The 26,637-nt window shown below is 45.7% G+C and overlaps 2 protein-coding genes across 4 annotated transcripts in view; both read left to right on the top strand.

Annotated features, from left to right (window-relative positions):
- The first annotated feature begins 3,429 nt into the window (after window positions 1-3,429).
- RHNO1 (RAD9-HUS1-RAD1 interacting nuclear orphan 1) lies at window positions 3,430-5,830 on the top strand. The gene is made up of 2 exons (XM_052641009.1): window positions 3,430-3,661; window positions 5,221-5,830. Exons 1-2 carry the CDS (start codon window positions 3,491-3,493, stop codon window positions 5,773-5,775), a joined length of 726 nt encoding a protein of 241 aa, XP_052496969.1. The 5' UTR covers window positions 3,430-3,490; the 3' UTR covers window positions 5,776-5,830.
- Window positions 5,831-7,460: 1,630 nt separating this feature from the next.
- The window catches only part of TULP3 (TUB like protein 3), a 30,213-nt gene continuing 11,036 nt past the window's right edge, over window positions 7,461-26,637 (top strand). For 2 of the 3 annotated variants that reach the window (XR_008199354.1, XM_052639944.1), the window contains exons 1-3: window positions 7,461-7,542; window positions 19,524-19,575; window positions 25,969-26,203. Coding sequence is in view for 2 of the 3 variants with exons in the window: in XM_052639944.1 (XP_052495904.1) it covers window positions 7,502-7,542; window positions 19,524-19,575; window positions 25,969-26,203 (328 nt within the window). In the remaining variant the exon portion in view is untranslated. The remainder of the gene's footprint in view (window positions 7,543-19,523; window positions 19,576-25,968; window positions 26,204-26,637) is intronic. The other variant, XM_052639945.1, reaches the window with a different exon arrangement.

Genomic DNA, 26,637 nt, shown 5'->3' with positions numbered 1-26,637 from the left:
GGCATATGGGATCCAGTTCCCCAACCAAGGATGGAACCTGGGCCCCCTGCATTGAGTCTTAACTGGTGGACCACCAGGGAAGCCCAGAGGGGTATTATTCAAGGCATGCTTAAGAGGTAGAATCAAGAGGGCTTGATGTTCGGTTGGATGGTAGAGGGGAAAGGTAAATGTCAGAGTTTTTGGCCACATAGCTGGATGAGTGATGAAACCGTTCCCTGAGCAAAGGCCCTGGAAGATGATCACTTTTGTGGAGGGAGTGCACATTTGTGGGGAAATGAGCATGGATTCAGTTGGAAATGCGTCAAATTTGAGCTGCATTTGAGACATCTAGTTGCTGTCACGTAGGCAGTGGAATATTTGGGTCCTGAGTGTGGAGAATTCTAAGCTGAAGGTAGAAGTACTGGACTAACCTACTTCTAGGTAGTTATAGACATGTCAGCCTGTGATTGCCTTAGAAAGGTGTACAGAGTGAGGCAGGCTCCAAAACCCAGCCAGAAGGCGAGGCCCTTGTAGCGAAAGGGACCGGCCTCTAGTTACAGCAGAGAAAGGAGGGTAGGTGCAAATATGCATCTGCTTCCTGGAAGCTGAGGGTGTTTCCTTTGATGTCTCCTGGGTTCTTTGTGTAGGTGGAAGTAAGGCAATTGGTTGGGAGAAGAGTTCTAAAGTTTTAAGACGATCTTTGTGGGGAAAATGAGTTGATCAGGACCCAGTAGGACTGCTAAACAGTGTGGTGTCCCCATGAGGCTGGGGACTCTGAGCATGCTGTTGACTGGAGCACTGCTCACTGGAAATGCTGCCACCACTGTCGTCTCTCCACTGGGCTCCCGTGGGGGCCTTCTGACTTGCTTCTCTGCTCCCTTTGTCCATGCCCCCTCTTCTCAGTGGCTCAGACAGTAAAGTGTCTGCCTGCAGTGCAGGAGACCCTGGTTCAATCCCTGGGTGGGGAAGATCTCCTGGAGAAGGAAATGGCAACCCACTCCAGTATTCTTGCCCGGAAAAGCCCATGGACGGAGGAGCTACGGTCCGTGGGGTTGCGAAGAGTCAGACACGACTGAGCGACTTCACTTTCACTTTCCTCTTCCCAACCCACCTTTCCTTACAAAGCACCAAGAGCTATTTTGTGAGAGTATAAATCAGATTATGCTCCTTCCCTGTCCTGAACCCTGCAGCGACTTCCTAGCACACCGAGAATAATGCAGCCCAGGCCTTGACCTTGCCTTGGCCTTGTGTCGTGTGAACTGGCTTCTCTTCCTTCCACTCTCCAGTCTAGCCACGCTGCCCCTTACTGCTTCCCGAGCGTGTCAGGCACAGTCCCATCTGGCAGGCTTTGCACTTACTGGTTCTGCAGTATTCTTTCTCACATCTTTCTCTTGTCCGCTTGTTCTCGTTTCTGCCTTCAGGTCTTTGCTCAAATATCGCTCTTGAGCTAGGCCTTGCCAGATGACCCTGTCTCAAATAGGCCTAGGTCAGCTCAGCCCCGTATGCCAATTTTACTTTTCTTGCTACCTCTAATCACTCCCCCAACTAGATATAAGCACCACGAGGGCAGGGATTTAATTGTGTAACCTGGTATATATTTCCAGCACCCGTAACAATGCCCAGAACACAGTCGGCCCTCAGTAAATATGTGTTGAATGAATGAATGAGCAAATGGATGTATTTCCTACCTGTACTCTTCCTAAAATGTTAGATTCCGGAGGGTAGAGACTTCATCCTTATTTTTCTTCACCTGATTCTCCACTGCCTAGTGACACAGAGCGTGTGGCTTTGTTGTTCACTGAATGAAGGATCATGGCTGTCTGATGGAACCCGCCGGCTCTGCTGTGTGACTGTCTCTCCTGGATGCCTGGTGGCCCCTCCTATTATTAGATTTCCTGGACACCGTCTCAGACTTTTCATTACCCGGTAGGGCCTGTTGATCCTGCCTCTGCCTCCAGCCTCCCATCTCTACTGACACAGCCTGGGTGCAGGCCCCAGTGGTTCTCAGACAACACAGTAACCTTCTAACTGGTCCCCCTGCTTCCAGGGCACTTACTCTTGCCTCTGTTGGCTTTAAGATCTGTCTTAAGACAAAAACACACAGAAAAAATTATGGTACCTATGAGACAACTGAACGTGTGAAGACTGGATCTTTACTATCTAAGGAATTTGCACAGACATATGAATGTATATAGATACATGAATACTATAGTTTATGTAGATACATATAGCATATAAATAAGTATACTTAATACACCTAGTATATAAATATGTATAATACCTGTAAGTGAATTGCAAGTCACTCAGTTGTGTCTGACTCTTTGCAACTCCATGGACTATACAGTTCATGGAATTCTCCAGGCCAGAATACTAGAGTGGGTAGCCTTTCGCTTCTCCAGAGGATCTTCCCAACCCAGGATTCGAACTCAGGTCTCCTGCACTGCAGACAGATTGTCTAGCAGCTGAGCCACAAGGCAAGTCCCTATAATACCTATAGTTTTCAAATATTTACATGGGTTGTGTTACTAGGAATGACATCAGGACTGGGAATGTCGTATTTTGAGAATAATAAATCGGTAGGGGAAATGGCTGGGGTGTGGATGGGTTGTGACTGGTCGTGGGTTTATGGCTGTTGGAGCTGAGTGATGGGCACATAGCAGCTCCTATTATTAACTTTGTTATTTTTTTTATTTCCTGTGTTCAAAATCAGCTGGGGTAAAAGTTGAAAAAAGAAATCCAAGTGTGATGATATCCCTCCGCTTTAGAATCTGCCCTGACTACTTAGGCCAGAGTCCAGACTCAGGTGGTCCAGCTGGCCTTCCGACCTGGCCCTGATGCCACGTCGAGCCTGTGTGCTTTTGTCGTCTCCTGCCCTGGGTCCAGCTCCATGTGCTCCCTAGTTCCCGAGCTCCTTCACGTCTCTGCTTTGTGTGCGCTGCTCCTCAGCCTGGAGCGGCCCCCAACCCCCACCCTCACCCCTCGTCCTTTGGCTTTTCCTGCCCTTCTGTACCTAGGTCAGGTGTGACCCTCCGCAGAGAGCCTCCCCGAGGGGAGTGGAGGGAAGCACGGCTCCCATTGCTGTAATTGCCTGTCTCCCTCCGCTAGACTCTCAGTTCTTTGAAGACAGGCACGGGCCGTGTCTGTACAAGTGATTGGCACCCCATATATGATGATGCAATACGTGGTATTCATCTTTGAACTCCCAGCACCGGCATGGTGCTTAGGCTGCGCTCGATAAGTTTTCACTGGGCGGTGTTTGTTGAGTGGGAAGTGCTGTGTGTTGCAGCTTTAGGAAGCTGGGCTAGGTATGCCAGCCCACCTCCTGAGGTAGGGCTGTGAGCTGCTAGCAGAAATGGCTGGCAGAGTGTGAGGAGGAGCTGGGGAATCACCGGGTTGTTTTCTCCTGGCATTTGTTTCTTCTCTGCAGGCATGGGTTGGAAGTGGAGCCTCTCCCCGGACCTGCCGACAGCCAGCATCATGCAGTTGCTAACTGCTCTTCTCTCACCCGTTGATGCCTCCCAGGAAAAAGCGCCGCCAAGCTGCTCAGAAACCCCAGCTGCTATTCCACCAACAACCACTGGAGGGCCCCAAACACCGCGGTCAATCTCCCCAGCCTCCCGTGGTCACCCACACTAGACAGGTGCCCAGCAAGCCTGTGGACCACAACACCATCACTTCCTGGGTAGGGTTCCTGCCTTGATTTCTGCTCTGCCAGGCTTCTCAGAGTGCGTACTCTGCCCCGTCACCAGGGCTGCCAAAGAATTAGGAGCCTCACGGGCTCAGCGACAAGGAGGCAGTGTTCACTCTCCCGCCGTCCTCAGCCATCTTCTCTGCTGTATCTTTTCACCTAAGTTCAGGCTGAGGCGTGGGTGGACTGGAATTGGAGTCTTTCCGCACCAGTGCCCCTGAAAGAGTTCAGTATAAAAGTATCCAGAAAAGCCGGGTGAGAAAGCCAGATAAATGGCAGAATGAATGAAAAATGAGATTGTTTCCTGAGCTTCATGTTAGAGGTGGAATTTTTAGCTAAGTAGTCTATTTACTGTTTTGGGGTTTTTTTTTTAAGATTTTTTTTTTTTTAATTGGACCATTTTTAAAGTCTTTATTGAATTTGTTAGAACATTTTTTCTGTTTTAGGCTTTGGTTCTTTTTGGCCAGAAGGCCTGTGAGATCTTAACTCCCCAACCAGGGCTGGAATGCACACCTCCTGCATTGGAAATGGAGAGTCCCAACTGATGGACTGCCAGGAAAGTCCCTCTGTTTCCTGTTTAATGGACCAAACAGTGAAGAAAAACTCTCAGAAATGGCATGTGTTCTGTCTTGACAGTTTAGAAGCCTGGGAAGAGAACACAGCTATGGGATTTCAGAAAGTGGTGTAGCAGAAGAGCCAGACAGAAGCCTGAGCTCTGCCCCAGAGCGCCTAACAGATGTGGTCCAGGAGTGTTGGGGAGAACTGGACCCCTGGCTTCAGGAGTGGGGAGGAAGCGTAGATGTTGGAGCGCTGTTGGTGGGAGCACGCATGAGCACGCGGAGGTGTACAGAGTCCTCACCATGCGCCAGGCCCTGCTCACTGCTCTCCATGCCTGATCTCACTCACTGGTCTGCCTTCAGCCCTTTCTTCCTACACTGGGGTCCTCTAGGTGCCAGGCGCTCTGCTAGGTGCTGGGCATCAGTGGTGAAGAAGACAGCTGGGCCCGCCCTCAGAACTAAAAGGGAGATGGCTAAATGTGTTGCAGCCGTAGGGTGTGATGAAGCCAGGGAGGCTGAGTAACTTGCCCAAAGCCCTCATCCCTTCCTATGGTTATCCAGTAAGACAGACAGCTGTTGTTTTCTTGGCCGTGCTGGGTATTTGCCGCTACACTTGGGCTTTCTCTAGTTGCAGCCAGCAGGGGCTGCTCTTCATTGTAGTGCACAGGCTTCTCACTGTGGTGGCTTCTCTTGTGGAGCACGGGCTGTAGGCGCTCAAACTTCAGCAGTTGTGGCTCTTGGGTTCTAGAGCTGGACTTGGTAGTTGTGGTGCATGGATTTAGTTGCCCTGCAGCATGTGGGATCTTCTCAGACCAGGGATCGAACCCATGTCCCCTGCGTTGGCAGGCAGGTTCTTATTCACTGTGCCACCAGGGAAGTCCCTAGGCAGCTGTTTTAAGTCCATTGCTGTTGTGGGCCTCTAGGATTCTGGTCATCTGATGCAGTTTCCTTAGGTTAGCATGCTTCACATTTATGTCTTTCTTTTGGAATCCTTAGGTATCACCTCAGTTTGATACAACAGCAGAAAGCTGGTTCCCAGGCAACCGGAAGCATCATCATCGAGACCATGCAAGGCGTTCAAGTCGAAAATCTACCAGCTCCAGGTTTCCATGTCTAACGTTTGAGACTCCACATTTTTTTGCCAGTTCAGCCACAGCCGGGATCCCGGCAATCGGGGATGGCCCCAGTCAACCAGAAAAGGACATTTCCGGAAGGCCCTTAGTGCCCATGCTCAGCCCCCAGAGCTGCAGGGAGCTGTCGGCACACACATTTCCAGACTTCCCATGTGCATTCATTCCCCCGGACATCCAGACCCCAGGATCCCCGGGGCAGGGAGAGCCCATTCCCTCTGAACTGAGGGAAAACAGCCTTCCCAGCTGTTCCCTTCACTCGAGCACGCCCAAGAGCCCAGAGCCTGGGCCTGTTCTGGTTAAAGACACCCCAGAGGAGAAGTACGGGATAAAGGTCACGTGGAGGAGGCGAGGACACCTCTTTGCGTACCTCAGGGAGAGGGGAAAGCTGAACAGAAGCCAGTTCCTCGTGAAAGACTGACTGGTTTCCCAGACATCTGTGGTCTCAAGAAATTGATCACTGGAGTCAAAAGGGAATTGAATTCCCAGATTTGCTTTTTAAAATATCTTGTGTCATAAACAGTTTTTAGTATCGTAAACAGTTGACTTCATATTTTTAGTGTATTAACTGTTTAACAAATTTTAAATATAACTGTTTAGAATGTCTGTAAATAAATGGCTGCAGAGTTTTTAGAGAACCCTGCTTCTGACCTACACTAATGCAGCAATACTGCCTCCCCCTCCCCCCATAAATGGTCATTCTTAATTGTTCCCTTTAGCCATTATCTATTCATTCTTTTAGTCACCTCATTCAAAGTAATTCAGTCCATATGTTTGAGGACCAGCTCAGTGACTGCTTCCTTTTTGACCCGGTACATGGAAAAACTTGGAGCAGACTGTGACTTTTCCTAGTTGAGCTGCTGTCCCTGCAGTCTTGGCTCATCTCAGAGGGCAGAGTGAAGAGAGAGCAGCAAGCATGTAATAAATATGGTGAAGGGGGGTTGCTGGGGAGATAAACGGGACATGATTAAGTTACCTAGGGTTGCTATGTTTTGATTTTTTTGTTTCCAGTTGAAATAACCTGTAAATATTAACTAGGGTGGGGAAATGATTTCTTGTCCTGTTTAAAATGTATGTAAATAAATCTGTAATCTTTTCAAATACTACTTCTTACTGTAATTAATGCAGAGAGACTGTCCAGTCAAGAAAATATCTTACTTTTCCTCCCACCCATACAAGTATCTTCTCATTTAACTCCATCGCCTCAGCCTTCAGAACGTAGTCTGTCAGGTCCAGCCAGAGCAAGACAAGCAGGGATTATTTTCAATGTGGGGATTTGAAGCACAGATAATGAACCGGGTTTAGGGTCACACAGTGAGTGGAGGCTGGCCGGCGAGCACAGACCTCGGCTCTCCTAGCTTGTGCCACATTTTCTGCGTTTTAAAAACTCAAAACGTGGACGCCACACTAGCTTCCGAATCGAACGCCGTAAAGTCAACATGCGATGAGTTTTGACAGGATGTTCTGTAGGGACCGTAAAACTGCGAATAAGTTGGGGACAAGATTTACTGGATCCGACAGCGGATCTCATTACGAGATACAGACGTTAGAAGACGGCGGCAGGCAGTCAAGGGCGGGAGATGGAAAAGACCGTCAGGCAAGCGTGCAGGGCAAGTTCGTGGACGTCCTAAAAGTCTGCGCAGGACTAGGGCAGGCAGAAGGCGTCCTGCGGGTAGGGGGCGCGGCCGCTCATGGTTGGGAAGGACTGCTGGGTTGGCAAGTGTGGTTCCGGGAATGTCTCGGGATCGGAAGGGCGGCCCCCCAGGAAGCGCCCTGGGTGGTCTCTTGAGTACTGACCGCCGCGGGGCTGGCTACAGGGGAGCGCGGGCAGCCGGGGCGCCTGGCCGCAACTAGGGTGTGGACCTCGGCTCCCACCCAGCGGCGCGTAGCAACCCGCCCTTAGCAACCCTCCAGCGGCGTCGCCGCCCCTAGAAACCCACTCGCGGGGGCGGTGGGAGCGGCGGGCGCGCGGACCAATGGGCGTGGAGCGTCGGGCGTGCGTTGGCCAATGGGCGCGGAGCGGCGTGCGCGCGGACCAATGGGCGGTGGTGACAATGCGGGGTGCGGTTGCGGGGCGGGGCGGCTGCGCCAGGCTGGCCAGGAGCTGCCGCGGGTGTGGAAGCGGTCGGCGCTCGCGGTGCGGCAGGATGGAGTCGTCGCTCCGCCGCCCGGGCCCCCGCGGGGACAGGTTAGGAGCGATGGCGGCGGGCGGAGACCCAAGAGGGCCGTGGAGGTCTGGGCTGGACGCCGAGGGGAGGGGGGCGCGGCTGGGCCGGGGGGCGCGGGGCCCCCACGCCGAGGGCCAGCTCGTGTCCAGTCGCGCCGGGACCCGCGGGGTCGGTCCGGCCTCGTCAGAACGCGTCAGTCAGGGGGTGCTCGGCCTGGGCCGGGGGTGCCGGGTGGCTCCGGGGGCCAGCAGTTGTGGGGGCGGCGGCATCCCGGCCCAGGGCGGGCTCTCCGGGCAGTCAGCGCAGGCCGGGCCAGGCGTTTCGGCCGGGGCCCGCCGGCGGACTAGTGGACAGGCGGGGTGGAATCACGGCTTCGCCTGGGCCCGCGCCCGCCTGCTGCCCGGTACCACCCGGCGTGCGTCCGGAGCCGGGCCGACCCTGCCCTGGGTCAGCAGCTGAAAGGACTCAAAAGCTGGTCTCCCGAGAGGCGTTGGCGCCGACAACACCCGTTTTTCTGTTTCATCGGGTTTTATTTACGTGAGAGCAGCGCTCTGTGAAGTTGGTTCACTGCTTTTTGCATTCTTAAGTCGAGAGAAGAACCGACATTTACAAGTATAAATATGGACGCCCAAGGAGGAGATCCAGTTAAAATTCAGCATCATCCGTTGAATTCGGGTGGTGCTCGCTCTGCCGTGGCTATCCGGTCAATCTTAAGTGAATGGATTTAAGGCAGTAAATTTCCCGGCTACCAGATGTTTGGTGTGACTCATGATTTGGGGGAAAAAGAAATGGAATTGACTTTGAGAGACCAAGAGGCAAAACGGTTTTTAATTCCTTGGACCTGAAGTTTCAAGGGATAATTGTCAAGTTTGTCCCTCTCTGTCTTCCCAGAGAAATCAGCTCTTTAATCTGAAAATTGACTTCGAAGAGGAATGTGTGAGTCACCAAATGTTTCTCCTGCCCTATGTTCTGTCATTGGTTATCTGACTTGTTGCCGAGAGGGGGAGTGGAATGAAAGCCTCTTGCTTTTTTTGGCTTCACGTTGTATGTTTTGGATGTTTTTGATGAGATACACGGATAGAGTTTTTGGTATGAGTACTTTTCAGTGTGAAGGATAACATCTGACTTTTTAAAGTCTCATCTGACTCTTTTTTTTTCTTTTTCTTCTTTTGAGTGATGAGACCATTTCCCCAGAGTTATTTTCAACAAAGTAGAAAAATTATGAGCAAATACGCTGAACATTTTTCCTGTATCTGAACTGTTTAGTGGAAACTGGAGATGGAATTTGAAGCAGCACTCTCAGCTCCTTGGCTGAGCTAGGCGCTTGTGCTATAGATTCCCCTGGAGATGACAGCAGTGCTTGGCCAGCGCTGGAACCTGAGCCTCCCTGGCTTTGTGCTTCTGATACAGGATTGAAGATATGGTGGGAGAGGCTGCTCCGTGTGATGTGCCCTGGTGACCCAGAGCTGACTACAGAAGTCCTAGTCTCTGGTTTGTCCATATGCCATGGTTTTTCTTCAGAAATGCAGCCAGTAGTGGTGGCTGGGGGTTATGTCTGGGCCAGGCTTGTTATCCTCTTTCACCTTCTCTCTTTTTCAGGTGTTTCATCGGATGAGCTAATTGTTGGTAAACAGACTTACCCAGTGCTTGAATATGCTTTCATTAACTAATGCAAGACTACAGTGTATCTGGGCATTATCAAGAGCTATAGTAAAAGCCTACTGACTGACATCCCTCAAGCATGTATTTCTCCGAATATGAAGACTTCATAGAGACCTAGGAAAGCAAGAATAACCCCTGTAATACATTTCCTTCCCAAGCAGAGAGACTCAGACTTTCTTTGGAATAATTTTCATGTCCAGCTTCTCTTATTCTTTCCTGTGGAAACTGTGCTGTTTCCCCTGCCTTTGTGCCCACTGAAAGAAAAAGTTAACATCTCTTCTTACCAAGAGGGAAAGCGTGCTTGAGTTGCTCAGAGGAAGAGTGGAAGCTGCCTTCCTTCTCCGTATTAGAGGATTTGAGGACTGGATATGTGTGTGTGTGTGTGTTTCTCAGTCACGTCCAACTCTTTGCGACCCCAGGCTCCTCTGTCCATGGGATTTCCCAGGCAAGAATACCGGAGTGGGTCGCCATTCCCTTCTCCAGGGGATCTCTCTCACCCAGGGATTGAACCTGGGTCTGAGGCCTGGAAGGGGCCTTGATAATTCCCTTAGGTATGTTGAGTACAGTTAACAGTGAAATTGCTAAGGCTTCTTTCAAACTGAGACTTCTGTGGTCCGCTTTCCTTTATTTCCTCTGAGCCAGTTCCTTTGGAAAATGCTCCGTTCCTTAGGAAGATGCTTTCAGTCTGTGCTGCCTCGCCAGACGTTCTTGTGGTTAGTATGGCCTACAGCATTGTCCTGGCCTGGTTAAAGCTTGACCCCACTGATGCTTGAGAAGAGACACCCTGTCCACATGCTGGTGGATATGCTGTCTTTATTAACTCTTAGTACTTGTCATGAGTCCTGATAACGAGGATTGTCATCGCTGACCGTTTGCCTTAGGACTTCTGTGACAGCACTCATGGTTAACAGGAAGGGTCTCTGGAATAAAGGGATTGTATCATAGGGGGCACCGGACCTCTGGGAGACCCCTGTTCTGAAGGTGATGAGAGTAGTGCCCTAGTGTTTATCAGGGGGTCCTTCCTGCTTTACCACCAGGCACTGAGGTGGGGCAAGTGCTGGGGGCTCCTGCTGGGTTCCTGAGCTCCAGTCCCAGCTTCCTCACTGCCTCTCAGTGCCACCTGGAGCCCCTCAGTTACTTGTCTGGCTTCAGTTTTCTCCTCTGGAATAACAGGGTTTCTTCGGATTCCCTTAATGATTTATACCGAATTAATAAAATAACATTTCAGTAACAAATTTCGAAAGGTACAAAACTACATTCGCTGAAAAGTATGTCTTCTTGTTGTCTCTGATGTCACTCAGTTTGCTCATTGGTAGGTTTCTTAGGGGGATCTTCTAAAGATTTTCTGTATATTAAATAATCTCATCTTTTCCTTTCCTGTTCTTTATTTATGTATTTATTTTTGTAAACAAGTGAGTATGTCAGAATTTTCACGTTGCTTGTCACAGTGCTGATTTCCGTGATTCTGATTTGATAGAACTCAGCTGAGGCACAGGAATGTGAGCTCTTAACAAATATCCAGGGATCATTCTGTGACCCATACATTGAAAAATACCGTCTTGAATTTATGGCATGTTGGATTTTTTTATTTGTTTGTGCTACTTTTAAAAGTTTGGATTTTTTTTTCCTGCTACTTAAATTTTCTTTTTTTCTAATTTTTGGTTGAGCCACGCAGAATATGGGATCTTAGTTCCCTGACCAGTGATTGAACCCATGCCCCCTTCGTTGGAAGCACCGTCTTAACCACTGGACCACCAAGGAAGTCCCTCATTTACTGTTCTTAAAATGTGATGATTTTAGTTTTAGGGTGGGATACGATAGTCTAATTTTCTTGAAAAATTTCTAGTCTTTCCTATCCTGTTGTTTTCCTCTATTTCTTTGCATTGATTGCTGAGGAAGGCTTTTTTATCTCTCCTTGTTATTCTTTGAAACTCTGCATTCAAATGGGAATATCTTTACTTTTCTCCTTTGCTTTTCACTTCTCTTCTTTTCACAGCTATTTGTAAGGCCTCCTCAGACAGCCATTTTGCTTTTTTGCATTTCTTTTCCATGGGGATGGTTTTGATCCCTGTCTCCTGTACAGTGTCACGAACCTCCATCCGTAGTTCATCAGGCACTCTGTCTATCAGATCTAGTCCGTTAAATCTATTTCTCACTTCCACCGTATAGTCATAAGGGATTTGATTTAGGTCATACCTGAATGGCCTAGTGGTTTTCCCTACTTTCTTCAATTTAAGTCTAAATTTGGCAATAAGGAGTTCATGATCTGAGCCACAGTCAGCTCCCGGTCTTGTTTTTGCTGACTGTGTAGAGCTTCTCCATCTTTGGCTGCAAAGAATATAATCAGTCTGATTTAGGTGTTGACCATCTGGTGATGTCCATGTGTAGAGTCTTCTCTTGTGTTGTTGGAAGAGGGTGTTTGCTATGACCAGTGCGTTCTCTTGGCAAAACTCTATTAGCCTTTGCCCTGCTTCATTCCGTATTCCAAGGCCAGGTGTTTCTTGACTTCTTACTTTTGCATTCCAGTCCCCTGTAATGAAAAGGACATCTTTTTTGGGTGTGTGTTCTAGAAGGTCTTGTAGGTCTTCATAGAATCGTTCAGCTTCAGCTTCTTCAGCGTTACTGGTTGGGGCATAGACTTGGATTACTGTGATATTGAATGGTTTGCCTTGGAAACAAACAGAGATCATTCTGTCGTTTTTGAGATCGCATCCAAGTACTGCATTTCGGACTCTTTTGTTGACCATGACGGCTACTCCATTTCTTCTAAGGGATTTCTGCTCACAGTAGTAGATATAATGGTCATCTGATTTAAATTCACCCATTCCAGTCCATTTTAGTTTGCTGATTCCTAGAATGTCTGTGTTCACTCTTGCCATCTCCTATTTGACCACTTCCAATTTGCCTTGATTCATGGACCTAACATTCCAGGTTCCTATGCAATATTGCTCTTTATAGCATTGGACCTTGCTTCTATCACAGTCACATCCACAACTGGGTATTGTTTCTGCTTTGGCTCCTTCCCTTCATTCTTTCTGGAGTTATTTCTCCACTGATCTCCTGTAGCATATTGGGCACCTCCCGACCTGGGGAGTTCCTCTTTCAGTATCCTATCATTTTGCCTTTTCCTACTGTTCATGGGGTTCTCAAGGCAAGAATACTGAAGTGGTTTGCCATTCCCTTCTCCAGTGGACCATATTCTGTCAGACCTCTCCCCCATGACCCGCCCGTCTTGGGTGGCCCCACATGGCATTGCTTAGTTTCATTGAAGGGAACATTTCATGCAAAGATGGGCTCGATAAAGGACAGAAATGGTATGGACCTAACAGAAGCAGAAGATATTAAGAGATGGCAAGAATACACAGAAGAACTGTACAAAAAAGATCTTCACGACCCAGATAATCACGATGGTGTGATCATTGACCTAGAGCCAGACATCCTGGAATGTGAAGTCAAGTGGGCCTTAGAAAGCATCACTATGAACAAGGCTAGTGGAGGTGATGGAATCCCAGTTGAGCTGTTTCAAATCCTGAAAGGTGATGCTGTCCAAGTGCTGCACTCAATATGTCAGCAAATTTGGAAAACTCAGCAGTGGCCACAGGACTGGAAAAGGTCAGTTTTCATTCCAATCCCAAAGAAAGGCAATGCCAAAGAATGCTCAAATTACTGCACAATTGCACTCATCTCACACGCTAGTAAAATAATGCTCAAAATTCTCCAAGCCAGGCTTCAGCAATACGTGAACCGTGAACTTCCACATGTTCAAGCTAGTTTTAGAAAAGGCAGAGGAACCAGAGGTCAGATTGCCAACATCTGCTGGATCATCGAAAAACCTAGAAAGTTCCAGAAAAACATCTATTTCTGCTTTATTGACTATGCCAAAGCCTTTGACTGTGTGGATCACAATAAACTGGAAAATTCTGAAAGAGATGGGAATACCAGACCATCTGACCTGCCTCTTGAGAAACCTATATGGCAGGTCAGGAAGCAACAGTTGGAACTGGACATGGAAGAACAGACTGGTTCCAAATAGGAAAAGGAGTACGTCAAGGCTGTATATTGTCACCCTGTTTATTTAACTTCTATGCAGAGTACATCATGAGAAATGCTGGGCTGGAAGAAGCACAAGCTGGAATCAGGATTGCTGGGAGAAATATCAATAACCTCAGATGGGCAGATGACACTACCCTTATGGCAGAAAGTGAAGAGGAACTAAAAAGCCTCTTGATGGAAGTGAAAGAGGAGAGTGAAAAAGTTGGCTTAAAGCTTAACATTCAGAAAACGAAGATCATGGCATCTGGTCCCATCACTTCATGGGAAATAGATGGGGAAACAGTGGAAACAGTGTCAGACTTTATTTTTTGGGGCTCCCAAATCACTGCAGATGGTGACTGCAGCCATGAAATTAAAAGACGCTTACTCCTTGGAAGGAAAGTTATGACCAATAGATAGCATATTAAAAAGCAGAGATACTACTTTGCCAAGAAAGGTCCGTCTAGTCAAGGCTATGGTTTTTCCTGTGATCATGTATGGATGTGAGTGTTGAACTGTGAAGAAAGCTGAGCACTGAAGAATTGATGCTTTTGAACTGTGGTGTTGGAGAAGACTCTTGAGAGTCCCTTGGATTACAAGGAGACCTAACTAGTCCATCCTAAAGGAGACCAGTCCTGGGTGTTCATTGGAAGGACTGATGCTGAGGCTGAAACTCCAATACTTTGGCCACCTCATGTGAAGAGTTGACTCATTGGAAAAGACCCTGATGCTGGGAGGGATTGGGGCCAGGAGGAGAAGGGGACGACAGAGCACCGACTCCATGCACAGGAGTTTGGGTGAACACCGGGAGTTGGTGATGGACAGGGAGGCCTGGAGTGCTGTGATGCGTGGGGTTGCAAAGAGTCGGACACGAGTGAGTGACTGAACTGACGATAGTCTAAACACTGATACCTACTTTGATCATGGGCAAGATATATTTTTAGAGTATGAGCTATGGTTGCTTCAAGCTTTTTTTCTGTGTGATAATTAACGTATAGAAATAAGGCTTGTAGGAAGAAAATTATTTTTCAAACAAGCTTCTTGAAAAATAAATCATTGGTTCTTAGATTTGCTAGGAAAAAAAGTGAATAAATTCATGGTTTGCGTCTGATTTTTAGTTTTAGAATGAAGCAAGTTTATAGAGGATTGATTTGTTTTCCTATTGAAATTCAGTGTAATTTTGTTACGACAATTTGGTACTTATTTAAGCCAGAGGCAAAGCAGAGGGAGGTGTTTTGACTGAAGAAGGCTGATAAGCTGTGCTTTAGGAGAGGGAAGATCTGTCGAGATAAAGGAATCATGATGATGGTTTACATTTGCATATCCTTGCAGAGTACAGAGAGCTTTCACATATGTGATGTCTTCTGAGCTTCAGAGCTCTACAGAAATCAGGGCTTCTGACACTGTCTTCATGTTATAGGTGGGGAGATTAAGACTCAGAAAAGGTGTGATACAGCCAAGTTGTGTGACAGGTAAATGAGGTGGTCAGAAGTGAAGTCTAGACGTAAAACTGGGCTTTTGACTTCTAATCTCTTCTCTTCTTTTTCTCCCTTACTATTAAGATATCCATTCCAGATATTTCTGGATGCCATTTATGCACATAACTGGTAACAGCTGCTACTGATTACATTCGGATTATTTTTAGAGCAAGGTTGAAGAAATCAGACATCTTAGCAAAGTACTGCTGCTGCTGCTAAGTGGCTTCAGTCGTGTCCGCTCTGTGTGACCCCATAGACGGCAGCCCACCAGGCTCCCCTGTCCCTGGAATTCTCCAGGCAAGAACACTGGAGTGGGTTGCCATTTCTTTCTCCAATGCATGAAAGTGAAAAGTGAAAGTGAAGTCGCTCAGTCGTGTCCGACTCTGTGCGACACCATGGACTGCAGCCCACCAGGCTCCTCCGTCCATGGGATTTTCCAGGCAAGGGTACTGGAGTGGGGTGCCATTGCCTTCTCCATAGCAAAGTACTAGTGAGTACTAATTTCATCCAGTGGAACGGGAGTGGAAATATTTACTTGTTGTCCTAAGGCAAAAGAACGTACTTTCTCTTTGCCACTTTGGGTTTTGGCTGTGCTGCGTCTTCCTGGCTGCTTAGGGGCTTTCTCTAGTTGCCGCGAGCGGGGTCCCCTCTCCAGTTGCGGTGCGTGTTTGCCGTTGCCATGGCTTCTCATTGTGGAGCCTGGGCTCCGGAGTGCAGGTTCAGTAGTTGCCCCGCGTGCAATCTTCCCAGACCGGGGGTCGAATCTTTGTCCCCTGCAGTGACAGGTGGATTCTTAACCGCTGGACCACCAGGGATGTCCAGAAGAATGTACTCTGATCTTCACACGAGAGAGAAGGGAAGTGACATTACCAGAGAGAAACTGAAACTCCTGAGAAAAGGACAGCCCAGCAGGAGGTGATGTGAACTTGGATTCTCAGTTGTGTCCTTTTTGAAATCTGTGAGGAATAAATGGATAGTTTAACTTTTGCATCAAGTCATTCGTTCTAAATAACCTTTCTGTTGGGCTCACTAAAAAGAACGCTTTTTAAAGCCTTTGTTGTGTGGGACATGCTGAATGAGGGAGAGGGCTTCTTCGTCTGGAGCAGTTTTCCTCACTGTGTTCTCTGGGGCCAAATGAATCATCTCATCAGCTGCCAAGTTTCCCTTCTCACTGCCTCTCTCTCCCCAGGCAGTTCTCCCTTCTCTCTGATTGTCTCTTCTAAATGGGCCTCTTAGGAAATGGGTTTTCGTTCCCTCTCTTCAATTAAGTTAGTCCCAGATTGTGGCAGTCACTCAAGTAACAGACCGCTGAGCCCGGAATATTAACAGTTCCCCCGCACGAGGCAGGGTAGGTTTCTGTGGAGTCTTTTGTGGCCGTTCTAATTTGATCTTTGTGCCTTCTCCCAGAAGCAATGTTTTGTTCCAGCCAGATATACTCTTGGGTCTCACTGTGTGTGAAAATACAGCCTCCAGTATTGACATTTGGGATTTGGACTAGGTGAATGTACTTGTCAGTTGACTTAGAGAAAAATGCTTTATTAATAGCTGTCAGCCCAAGTACTTGACACCGTGATCAGTTCAGACACAATGAAATCTGATGACCCTTTTCCAATAGTATTTATAACCTATGATCAGCTGCTCCCATGGGCATCTTCAAAATCCATTCACTGGCTTGGAAATTCTGCTGCCTAAAAATACCCATGAACTGACATTCTGACTGAAAAGATTCTTGGCAGACTTGTTGAAATGCCGTAATAATGAAATCCCAGACTCTCTGCTGACCATTTGCGTATTTGTGGGGTAGGTGCAGTCTGCACGCTGAGGCAGGTCCTGTGGGGCTGAGGCTGAACTCTAGCTCGTCCACTCATCCACTTTCTGACCTTGAACAGATAGCTCCCTCTGAGTTAACATTTCTCTAGTGTTAACTTTCCCTCTGAGTTAATGATTCTCTCTCTGTTCTGTAGAACTTCGTTTTGTTTTGTGTAGATTTACTAACCAGGCTTGTTTAGGCTTGCTATTCAACAACTTGGTTTGAAATGAAGAAAAGAGAATATTAAAGCAACGAATGCAAGTTTAGTAAGATCATAATACAGTTTGACCAGAAATCCTAGTTCAGAGTTATTATAAGTGTATAAAAATCTTGATTATTTCTGCTGTTATAATTTAAAACTAGAGCTCAGAGAAAGTGTAGCTTTTGAAGTACAGAAGGGATCTAAATGTTACAATTATAACATCTTTTTAGTGCCTCTTCTGTTCAGGTCAGAATGCTTTGAATATACCACACTGTTTATTTAAATTGTCCATCTTGCCCAGGCTTGATGAAAGGAATTAGTGGTGTTGAGAGAAGGCATTAAAGACACACCTGTTTTCGTCACTGTTAGAGGCCCGTAAGAGAAATGTTTGAGGATTTTAGTTGTGTTTCAGAATTTGGCATCATTGGAAAGGTTTTAGTATTTTATAGGGAATAAAATGATTTTTAGAGCATTTTAAAAATACCTGTTTGTTTATTTGGCTGAGTCAGGTCTTAGCTGTGGCACACGGGACCTTTTGTTGCAGTTCAAGGACTCTCTAGTTGTGGTGCCTGGGCTCAGTAGCTCTGAAGCATGTGGGGTCTTAGTTCCCCATCGGGGAGCAAACCTTTGTCCCCTGCATTGCAAGGCAGATTCTTAACCACTGGACAACCAGGGAAGTTCTGAGATAGAATGATTTTTTTCCCCATGCTCACAATTCTGGTTTAGTGAAGAGGGACCAGTGAGGTGGAGGAAAAGCAGTTTCATAGCAGTAGTTGTTGAAAATACTAGTCTGTAACAGTGAGTTTATTTTTTGTCTTAATTGTTTTATATAGGACTTTTTCAAGTGTATACTAATTTTCACTGAATACCAATAATATTCTCTCACTGTTTATATAAAGCTTGATTTAAAAATATGTGGATGAGGATTAAAGACAGGAAATCAGGAGCATACCTGGATAGGGATCCACAAAGTCAAGGTGAAGAGTGTGTCATATCTCATATTTTGTCTATTTGTGTCTCTTTTAAGCTAGGGAAAAAATGAGATGATTTAACACTTAGTGTTGTTGTTATTCTTAAATGTAAAGGTGGTGGTGGTTGTTCAGTCTCCCTGTAGTGCCCGATTCTTTGCAGCCTCTTGGACTGCAGCACACCAGGCCTTTCTGCCCTCACCATCTCCTGAAATTTGCCCAAGTTTATGTTCATTGCATCCATGATGCCATCCAGCCATCTTGTCCTCTGATGTCCTCCTCTTCTGCCCGAAATCTTTCCCAGCAACAGGGACTTTTCCAATGAGTTGGCTGTTCACATAAGATGGAAAGGTTAAGAAGAAAGAGAGAAGTCGCTCAGTCATGTCCGACTCTTTGTGACCCCATAGACCGTAGCCTACCAGGCTCTTCCATCCATGGGATTTTCCAGGCAAGAGTACTGGAGTGGGCTGCCATTTCCTTCTCCAAATGTAAAGGTTACATAGAAATTTAAATAGAGGGGACTGTCAGAGAATCAGCATACCTCCTTGTCTGTATCTCAGGGGTTATTAAATCGGCTTACAGTTAGTGGGCAGGAGGAGTCTTGAAGATGGTGCACAAATTCCAGGTTGCTGTGCATTATTAAAATTTACAAACCCTTCCACAATGTGGGAATGTCCTAGTTAGCCATTCAACCATAGAGAGATGCTTTTGGGCATTTACCCAAAGTGCAGGAAAAGCCCTGCTTCCCTTTGTAGCTGTGGAACATGTCTTCTTAAATAAAGACGTCATATTTATAGTTGGGTTTTTTTTTGGCAAGAAGCTCCTAGTGAAAACTTAACAATAGAAATAATTGAGAACCACTTCTGCCTTGTTTTATACTTCGTTTCTAAGAATGCTGAGTCACAAAATCTTAAGTTAGGAAATTGTCAAAAATAGAAAAGACTTTCAGAAAGAGTTTAAAGACAGAAGGGTTTGATTTTTTAATTGAGACAGTAATTTGATTCCATTTTGTTGACTTCCTTCAGTGAAACAGATTTGTCTAATAGTATTAAATCTTGTCCATCACATTTGTAGTCTCTTGTAATGACTAGTGTTTTATTCTTCTATTGAAAAGGAAGTTACATGACTTGCTAGATCTTGAAGTCAGTGATTTTAGTAAGATGCTTTATATACTACCTAACTATCTCTTAGAACTATCCCCCAAATTAAAGTAGATCTGTATGGGAAAAGAATTTTAAAAAAGCATATGTATTAACTGATCACTTTGCTGTATGCCTGAAACTAGCACAACATTTTAAATCAATTGTGTTCCAATAAAAATTAAAACCAAACACAGAAGTAGAATATATTTGATTTTAGATGTAACTTAGACTCTGGAAAGAGACCAGGATTAGTGTCTGTTTCTGTTATTTAACCCTAGGCGTGGCTCTCCAGGTCTGTTTCCTTTATCTTCAAAGTGTGAAAAATGACAGTACTTAATTCATAGGACTGCTTTGAGGAATAAATAAAAGAATACATTTAAAGTACTTAACACTGTGTCTGGAACATATTGAATACTCAGTACATGATTTTAAAGAGAAAGAAAATCCTGGCGTGCACGGGGGTCTGTGTTCTGCCTTTTCTCACCCTGAGGGTATCCAGTCTCTTCAGGTCCCCTGGACCGTGTGGCATGGAGGGTGGCCGGTCCTCCTGCAGTCATTGAGGGCAGCCCGTGGAGGCCGGTGCTTCCCTGAGGTAGACTTAACTGGCTCCAGATGGCCCAAAGGAGTAGTTAGCTACACGGAAATGACAAGACTGATGTGGTTTTAAGAGGATTTTCTCTCTAAGTGCTTTCATGTTTTCTTAACAGTGCCTTTGAAGATGAGACCATGAAGCTCAGGCAGCTGAAACTGGATAACCAGGTGAGCAGAGGCTCCTCTTCTGAAAGATGTGGACAGCTTATCCTGACCAGGAAGCCGATGGGCCTGACTGTGGCTGCAGCAAGGCCAAAGCGCTTTGAGGATAACAGCGTTAAAACTGGCCTTGGACTTATAGTCACTAAAGATTCCTTGGCATCTGTCATAAGAATTAGAAAAATGTTAGCACTGTATTTCTGTGTAGTAATATGAAACTGCTGCCCAAATACCTCTCTGCACTGTAATTTCATGTAACTGCAAGATTTTTTTTTTAATCTTAAAATGCAAATCTGAAAATGGTACTGTGATACTTAAAAGCCTCTGTTGCCTACAGAATATTTTCTCACAGTACTGGTCCCACTTTTCAGTTATGCGTTATTATTTGCAATGATTTGACTTACGTTCATTTTCTCCATGAAGTCTGTTGATGATGACCTTTCCATCAGAAGGTCCTGGCGTAGGGCTGGGCCCATTGTAGTCCTTCATTAAATATTGGCATGATGGAAGAGATAAATGCAATTCTGTGTTGTCACATACTGTGAGAGTCCTGATTAGTCAGCCTAGAATCTTACATCCAACATGTGTTACTTTCATAGGAGTGTTTTCTAATTCAGGAAATTCTTTAGGTCCATCCAGTCTGCCAACATAGGATCATTAGCCATCAGTGTCTGGAGTGACAGGTGACTAAAAATACCTCCAAGTGCTGTCTTGCTCCTTTATGTTGCTTTTGGACCTCATAATGGGACTTTTTGTTGTTCAGTCGCTCAGGCATGTCCGACTCTTTGCCACCCCATGGACTGCAGCATGCCAGCCTTCCCTGTCCTTCACCATCTCCCAGAGCTTGCTCAAACTCATGTCCATTGAGTCAGTGATGCCATCCAACCATCTCATCCTCTGTCATCCTTTTCTCCTCTTGCCTTCCTCTCTCCCAGCATCAAGGTCTTTTCCAATGAGTCAGTTCTTCGCATCAGGTGGCCAAAGTATTGGAGTTTCAGCTTCAGCATCAGTCCTTCCAATGAATTTCCAGGACTAATTTCCTTTAGGATGGACTGGTTGGATCTCCTTGCAGTCCAAGGGACTCTCAAGAGTCTTCTCCAACACCACAGTTCAAAAGCATCAGTTCTTCAGCTCTCAGCTTTCTTTATGGTTTAACTGTCACACCCATGTATGACTACTAGAAAAACCATAGCCTTGACTATATGGACCTTTGCTGGCAAAGTAGTGTCTTTGCTTTTCAATATGCTGCCTAGGTTTGTCATAACTGTTCTTCCAAGAAGCAAGCGTCTTTTAATTTCATGGTTGCAGTCACTGTTAGCAGTGATTTTGGAGCCCCAAAAAATAAAGTTTGTTGCTGTTTCTGTTGTTTCCCCTTCTGTTTGCCATGAAATGATGGGACTGGATGCCATGATCTTCATTTTTTTGTTTGTTTGTTTTTTGTTTTTTTGAACATTGAGTTTTAAGCCAAGTTTTTCACTCTTATCTTTCACTTTCGTCAAAAGACTCTTTAGTTCCTATTTGCTTTCTGCCATAAGGGTGGTATCATCTGCATATCTGAGGTTATTGATACTTCTCCTGACAATCTTGATTCCAGCTGGTGCTTCATCCAGCTCAGCATTTCGCATGATGTACTCTGCATATAAGTTAAATATACAGCACTGATGTACTCCTTTCACAATTTGGAACCAGTCCATTGTTCCATGTCCAGTTACAACTGTTGCTTCTTGACATGCATGCCGGTTTCTCAGGAGGCGTAAAGTGGTCTGGTATTCCTGTCTGTTTCAGAATTTTCCAGTTTGTTGTGATCCACAGTCAAAGGCTTTAGTGAAGTCAGTGAAGCAGAAGTAGATGTTTTTTTTTGAATTTTCTTGCTTTTTCTATGATCCAGTCAGTTCAGTTCAGTCACTCAGTCATGTCCGACTCTTTGCGACCCCATGGACAGCAGCACGCCAGGCCTCCCTATCCATCACTAACTCTCGGAGTTTACCCAGACTCATGTCCATTGAGTCGGTGATGCCATCCAACCATCTCATCCTCTGTTGTCCCCTTCTCCTCCTGCCCTCAATCTTTCCCAGCATCAGGGTCTTTTCAAATGAGTCAGCTCTTCGCATCAGGTGGCCAATGTGTTGGAGTTTCAGCTTCAGTATCAGTCCTTACAGTGAACACTCAGGACTGATCTCCTTTAGGATTGACTGGTTGGACCTCCTTGCGGTTCAAGGGACTCTCAAGAGTCTTCTCCAACACCACAGTTCAAAAGCATCAATTCTTTGGCGCTCAGCTTTCTTTATAGTCCAACTCTTAGATCCATACTTGACTGCTTGGAAAAACGATAGCCTTGACCAGAGTAATGTCTCTGCTTTTTAATATGCTGTCAGGTTGGTCATAACTTTCCTTCCAAGGAGTAAGCATCTTTTAATTTCATGGCTGCAGTCACCATCTGGAGCGATTTTAGAGCAAAAAAAAAAGTCAGCCACTATTTTCCCATCTATTTCCCATGAAGTGATGGGACCAGATGCCATGATCTTCGTTTTCTGAATGTTGAGCTTTAAGCCAACTTTTTCACTCTCCTCTTTCACTTTCATCAAGAGGCTTTTTAGTTCTTCTTCACTTTCTGCCATAAGGGTGGTATCATCTACATATCTAAGGTTATTGATATTTCTCCCAGCAATCTTGATTCCAGCTTATGTTTCCTCCAGCCCAGCGTTTCTCATGATGTACTCTGCATAAAAGTTAGATAAGCAGGGAGACAATATACAGCCTTGACGTACTCCTTTCCCGATTTGGAACCAGTCTGTTGTTCCATGTCCAGTTCTAACTGTTGCTTCCTGACCTGCATACAGATTTCTCAAGAGGCAGGTCAGGTGGTCTGGTATTCCCATCTCTTTCAGAATTTTCCACAGTTTATTGTGACCCACACAGTCAAAGGCTTTGGCATAGTCAATAAAGCAGAAATAGATGTTTTTCTGGAACTCTCTTGCTTTTTTGATGATCCAGCAGATGTTGGCAATTTGATCTCTGGTTCCTCTGCCTTTTCTAAAACCAGCTTGAACATGTGGAAGTTCACGGTTCACGTATTGCTGAAGCCTGGCTTGGAGAATTTTGAGCATTACTTTACTAGCGTGTGAGATGAGTGCAATTGTGTGGTAGTTTGAGCATTCTTTGGCATTGCCTTTCTTTGGGATTGGAATGAAAACTGACCTTTTCCAGTCCTGTGGCCACTGCTGAGTTTTCCAAATTTGCTAGCATGCTGAGTGCAGCACTTTCACAGCATTATCTTTCAGGATTTGAAATAGCTCAACTGGAATTCCATCACTTCCACTAGCTTTGTTCATAGTGATGTTTCCTAAGGCCCACTTGACTTCACATTCCAGGATGTCTGGCTCTAAATGAGTGATCACACCATCGTGATTATCCGGGTCATGAAGATCTTTTTTGTACAGTTCTTCTGTGTATTCTTGAATATCTTTTGCTTCTGTTGACCCTACCATTTTTGTCCTTTATTGAGCTCATCTTTGTATGAAATTTTCCCTTGGTATCTGTGATTTTCTTAAAGAGATCTCTAGTCTTTCCCATTCTGTTGTTTTCCTCTATTTCTTTGCAGTGATCACTGAGGAAGGCTTTCTTATCTCTCCTTGCAATTCTTTGGAACTCTGCATTCAAATGGGTATATCTTTCCTTTTCTCCATTGCTTTTTGCTTCTGTTCTTTTCACAGCTATTTGTAAGGTCTCCTCAGACAGCCATTTTGCTTTTTAGCATTTCTTTTTCTTAGGGATGGTTTTGTTCCCTGTCTGCTGTACAATGTCACGAACCTCTGTCCATAGTTCATCAGGCACTCTATCTATCAGATGTAGTGCCTTAAATCTATTTCTCACTTCCACTGTATAATCATAAGGGATTTGATTTAGGTCATACCTGAATGGTCTAGTGGTTTTCCCTACTTTCTTCAGTTTAAATCTGAATTTGGCAATAAGGGGTTCATGATCTGAGCCACAGTCAGCTCCTGGTCTGGTTTTTGCTGACTGTGTAGAGCTTCTCCATCTTTGGCTACAAAGAATATAATCAATCTGATTTTGGTGTTGACCATCTGGTGATGTCCACGTGTAGAGTCTTCTCTTGTGTTGTTGGAAGAGGGTGTTTGGTATGACCAGTGCGTTCTCTTGGGAAAACTCTATTCTCCTTTGCCCTGTTTTATTCTGTACTCCAAGGCCAAATTTGCCTGTTACTCCAGGTGTTTCTTGACTTCTTACTTTTGCATTCCAGTCCCCTATAATGAAAAGGGCATCTTTTTTGGGTGTTAATTTTAAAAGGTCTTGTAGTCTTAATAGAACCATTCAGCTTCTTCAGCGTTACTGGTCAGGGCATAGACTTGGATTACCATAATACTGAATGGTTTGCCTTGGAAATGAAGAGATCATTCTGTCGTTTTTGAGATTGCATCCAAGTACTGCATTTCAGATTCTTTTGTTGACTACGATGGCTACTCCGTTACTTCTAAGGGATTCCTGCCTGCAGTAGTAGATATAATGGTCATCTGAGTTAAATTCAGCCATTCCAGTGGATGTTGGCAATTTCATCTCTGGTTCTTCTGCCTTTTCTAAATCCAGCTTGAACATCTAGAAGTTCTAGGTTCATGTACTGTTGAAGCCTAGCTTGGAGAATTTTGAGCATTACTTTGCTAGCATGTAAGATGAGTGCAGTTGTGCAGTAGTTTGAACATTCTTTGGCATTGCCTTTCTTTGGGATTGGAATGAAAACTGACCTTTCCCAATCCTGTGGCCACTGCTGAGTTTTCCAAATTTGCTGACATATTGCGTGCAGCACTTCCACAGCATTATCTTTTAGGATACCTCAGCTGGAATTCCATCACCTCCACTAGCTTTATGTTGATGGCTCCTAAGGCCCACTTGACTTCATACTCTAGGATGTCTGGCTGTAGGTGAGTGATCACACCATCGTGGTTATCTGGGTCATTAAGATCTCTTTTGTGTAGTTCTTCTGTGTAAGAGGACTTGGAAGGCAGTAAATTACTTCAAAGGTGGAACCTAGTTCACCTGTGTCCAGGGAGACGTTCCTGGGGCTGTGTGGCTTCCAGAGCCTCTACCAGGCCCTTGGTGTCCATGGTGCCTCTGTGGGGCCTCTCACCAAGTCCATTGCCTCTCAGGCCCCCACATAGGAGGGATCCAGCCTTCTCATGTGCACCCAGAATGGAGCACGAGCCAGTGGTCTTCAGGCAGCCTGTGCTTCAAGGTGGCAGCAGTCAGCTCAGTGGTATATACATGTATTTGTTCTTTTTCAAATTCTTTTCCCATTTAGATTATTACAGAATATTGAGCAGATATCCCTGTGTGGTACAGAAGGTCCTTGTTGGTTATCTATTTTAAATGTAGCAGGGTGTACATGTCCAGCCAAACTACCTAACTGTGCCTTCCCCCTGGCAACCATAAGTTCCTTCTCTAAATCTGTGTGTCTTTTTGTTTTGTAAATAAGTTCATTTGTATCATTTTTTTTTTTTTTTTAGATTCTGCATATAAGCAATATCACAAGATACTTGTCTTCTCTGTCTGACTGACTTCGTTCAGCATGATAATGTCCAGGTCCATCCATGTTGCTTCAGATGGCATTATTTCTTTCTTTTCAATGGCTGAGTAATAATATACCATTATATATATATGTACCACATCTTTTTCTATTCCTCTGTCCATGGACATTTAGGTTGCTTCCGTGTCTTAGCTATTGTAAAGAATGCTGCAGTGAACGTTGGGGTACATGTATCCTTTCAAGGGCATATACTCTTTGGACGTATGCCTAGGAGTGGGATTGCTGGATCATATGGTAGTTCTGTTTTTAGTTTTTAAGGACCTTCCATACTGTTCTCCATAGCAGCTGTAAGAGTCTACATTTCCACCAACAGTGGTGGATGGGCCCCTTTTCTTCACATCTAAAGGATAATAAGTTTTCTTTTTTCCTTCCAGTTAAAACAGTAGGAAAATTTAGAAAACTAGGAAAAGGAAAAATAATCATCCATATTCTACTTGCTAGACAAATCACCGTCACCGTGTTCCTTCATCTTTTTCCCACTCATATGTATTTATATAAACTTGTGATTGTGATTTGATAATAATATGTTAATTACTATATATTTTTAATATACTTGAATTATGGTCTTAGCTTGGCTAGAAATGCATTTGTATCACTTTAGATGGCTTTTTATAGGTGTTTAGTATTTATTAAATGAAGTAAATGGATCCTTACCCCCCTCTCTGTGCCTCAGTTTTTCCCACTTCTTAAATGGGAAAATGTAAGTTCCAGAGGCTCTGTAAGGATCTGTGAAAGACTGTATATACTGAAGTAGCCAGACCTGGTGGTCGACCCCTTGGCTGTCCCCTCTCAATCCTCCCCAGAGAGCGCTGCTGGAGAAGAAGCAGAGGAAGAAGCGCCTGGAGCCGCTCATGGTGCAGCCGAACCTGGAGGCCCGGCCGCGGCGGGCAAGGCCGAGGGGCTGCGAGGAGCACGCTCTGCTGGTGGAACCCCAGGCCCCGCACGGCGGCGTCGTCCTGCAGGGTGTGTGCTCAGGCAGCGTCCCTTCCCGCTGCCACAGGGCTCTCACAGACCTGGGGGAAGGCAGAGCCTTTTCAGGTGGGCCAGAGGGATGCTATTAGCATCGTTACCAGGTCCCTTCATAATCTTTATAATCACGGTTAGGCTTTTGAGTTGGAATAAACACAGTGGTCCAATCTGCGGAGGATACCTGAAAGTTCACAGCCATGCTGGAACAGTTGTTTTATCTGCAAAATGAATGAGTGTGGGATCTTAGTTTCCCATTGAAGTGATGAGTCTTAACCACTGGACCACCAGGGAAGCCCCCAGAACAGCCCATTTGAGGAGCTGGCAGGCTTGGTTGTTGTCTCCCAGCAGAGTGAACCGTAAAGCCAGGAGCAGAGAGAGGCAACCATTCCTCCAGTAGCCGGACTCGGGGGACAGCAGCAACAGCAGCAGGGACGAGAAAGAGCAGGGTTAAACATGGCCAAAGCTAGCCCTTGGCCGCCTGCCTGGACCAGGCCTCGAGTCCA

Source organism: Budorcas taxicolor, chromosome 5 (assembly GCF_023091745.1).
Source record: "Budorcas taxicolor isolate Tak-1 chromosome 5, Takin1.1, whole genome shotgun sequence".
Classification (NCBI taxonomy): domain Eukaryota; kingdom Metazoa; phylum Chordata; class Mammalia; order Artiodactyla; family Bovidae; genus Budorcas; species Budorcas taxicolor.
The sequence above is the reverse complement of the archived record's forward strand: the minus strand, read 5'-3'. Positions and strand labels throughout refer to the sequence as shown.

Coding starts and splice junctions, on each gene's coding strand:
- RHNO1 (XM_052641009.1), top strand. CDS start 3,491: ATGCCTCCCAGGAAAAAGCGCCGCCAAGCTGCTCAGAAACCCCAGCTG. Junction 3,662..5,220: donor ACAACACCATCACTTCCTGG/GTAGGGTTCCTG, acceptor TGGAATCCTTAG/GTATCACCTCAGTTTGATAC.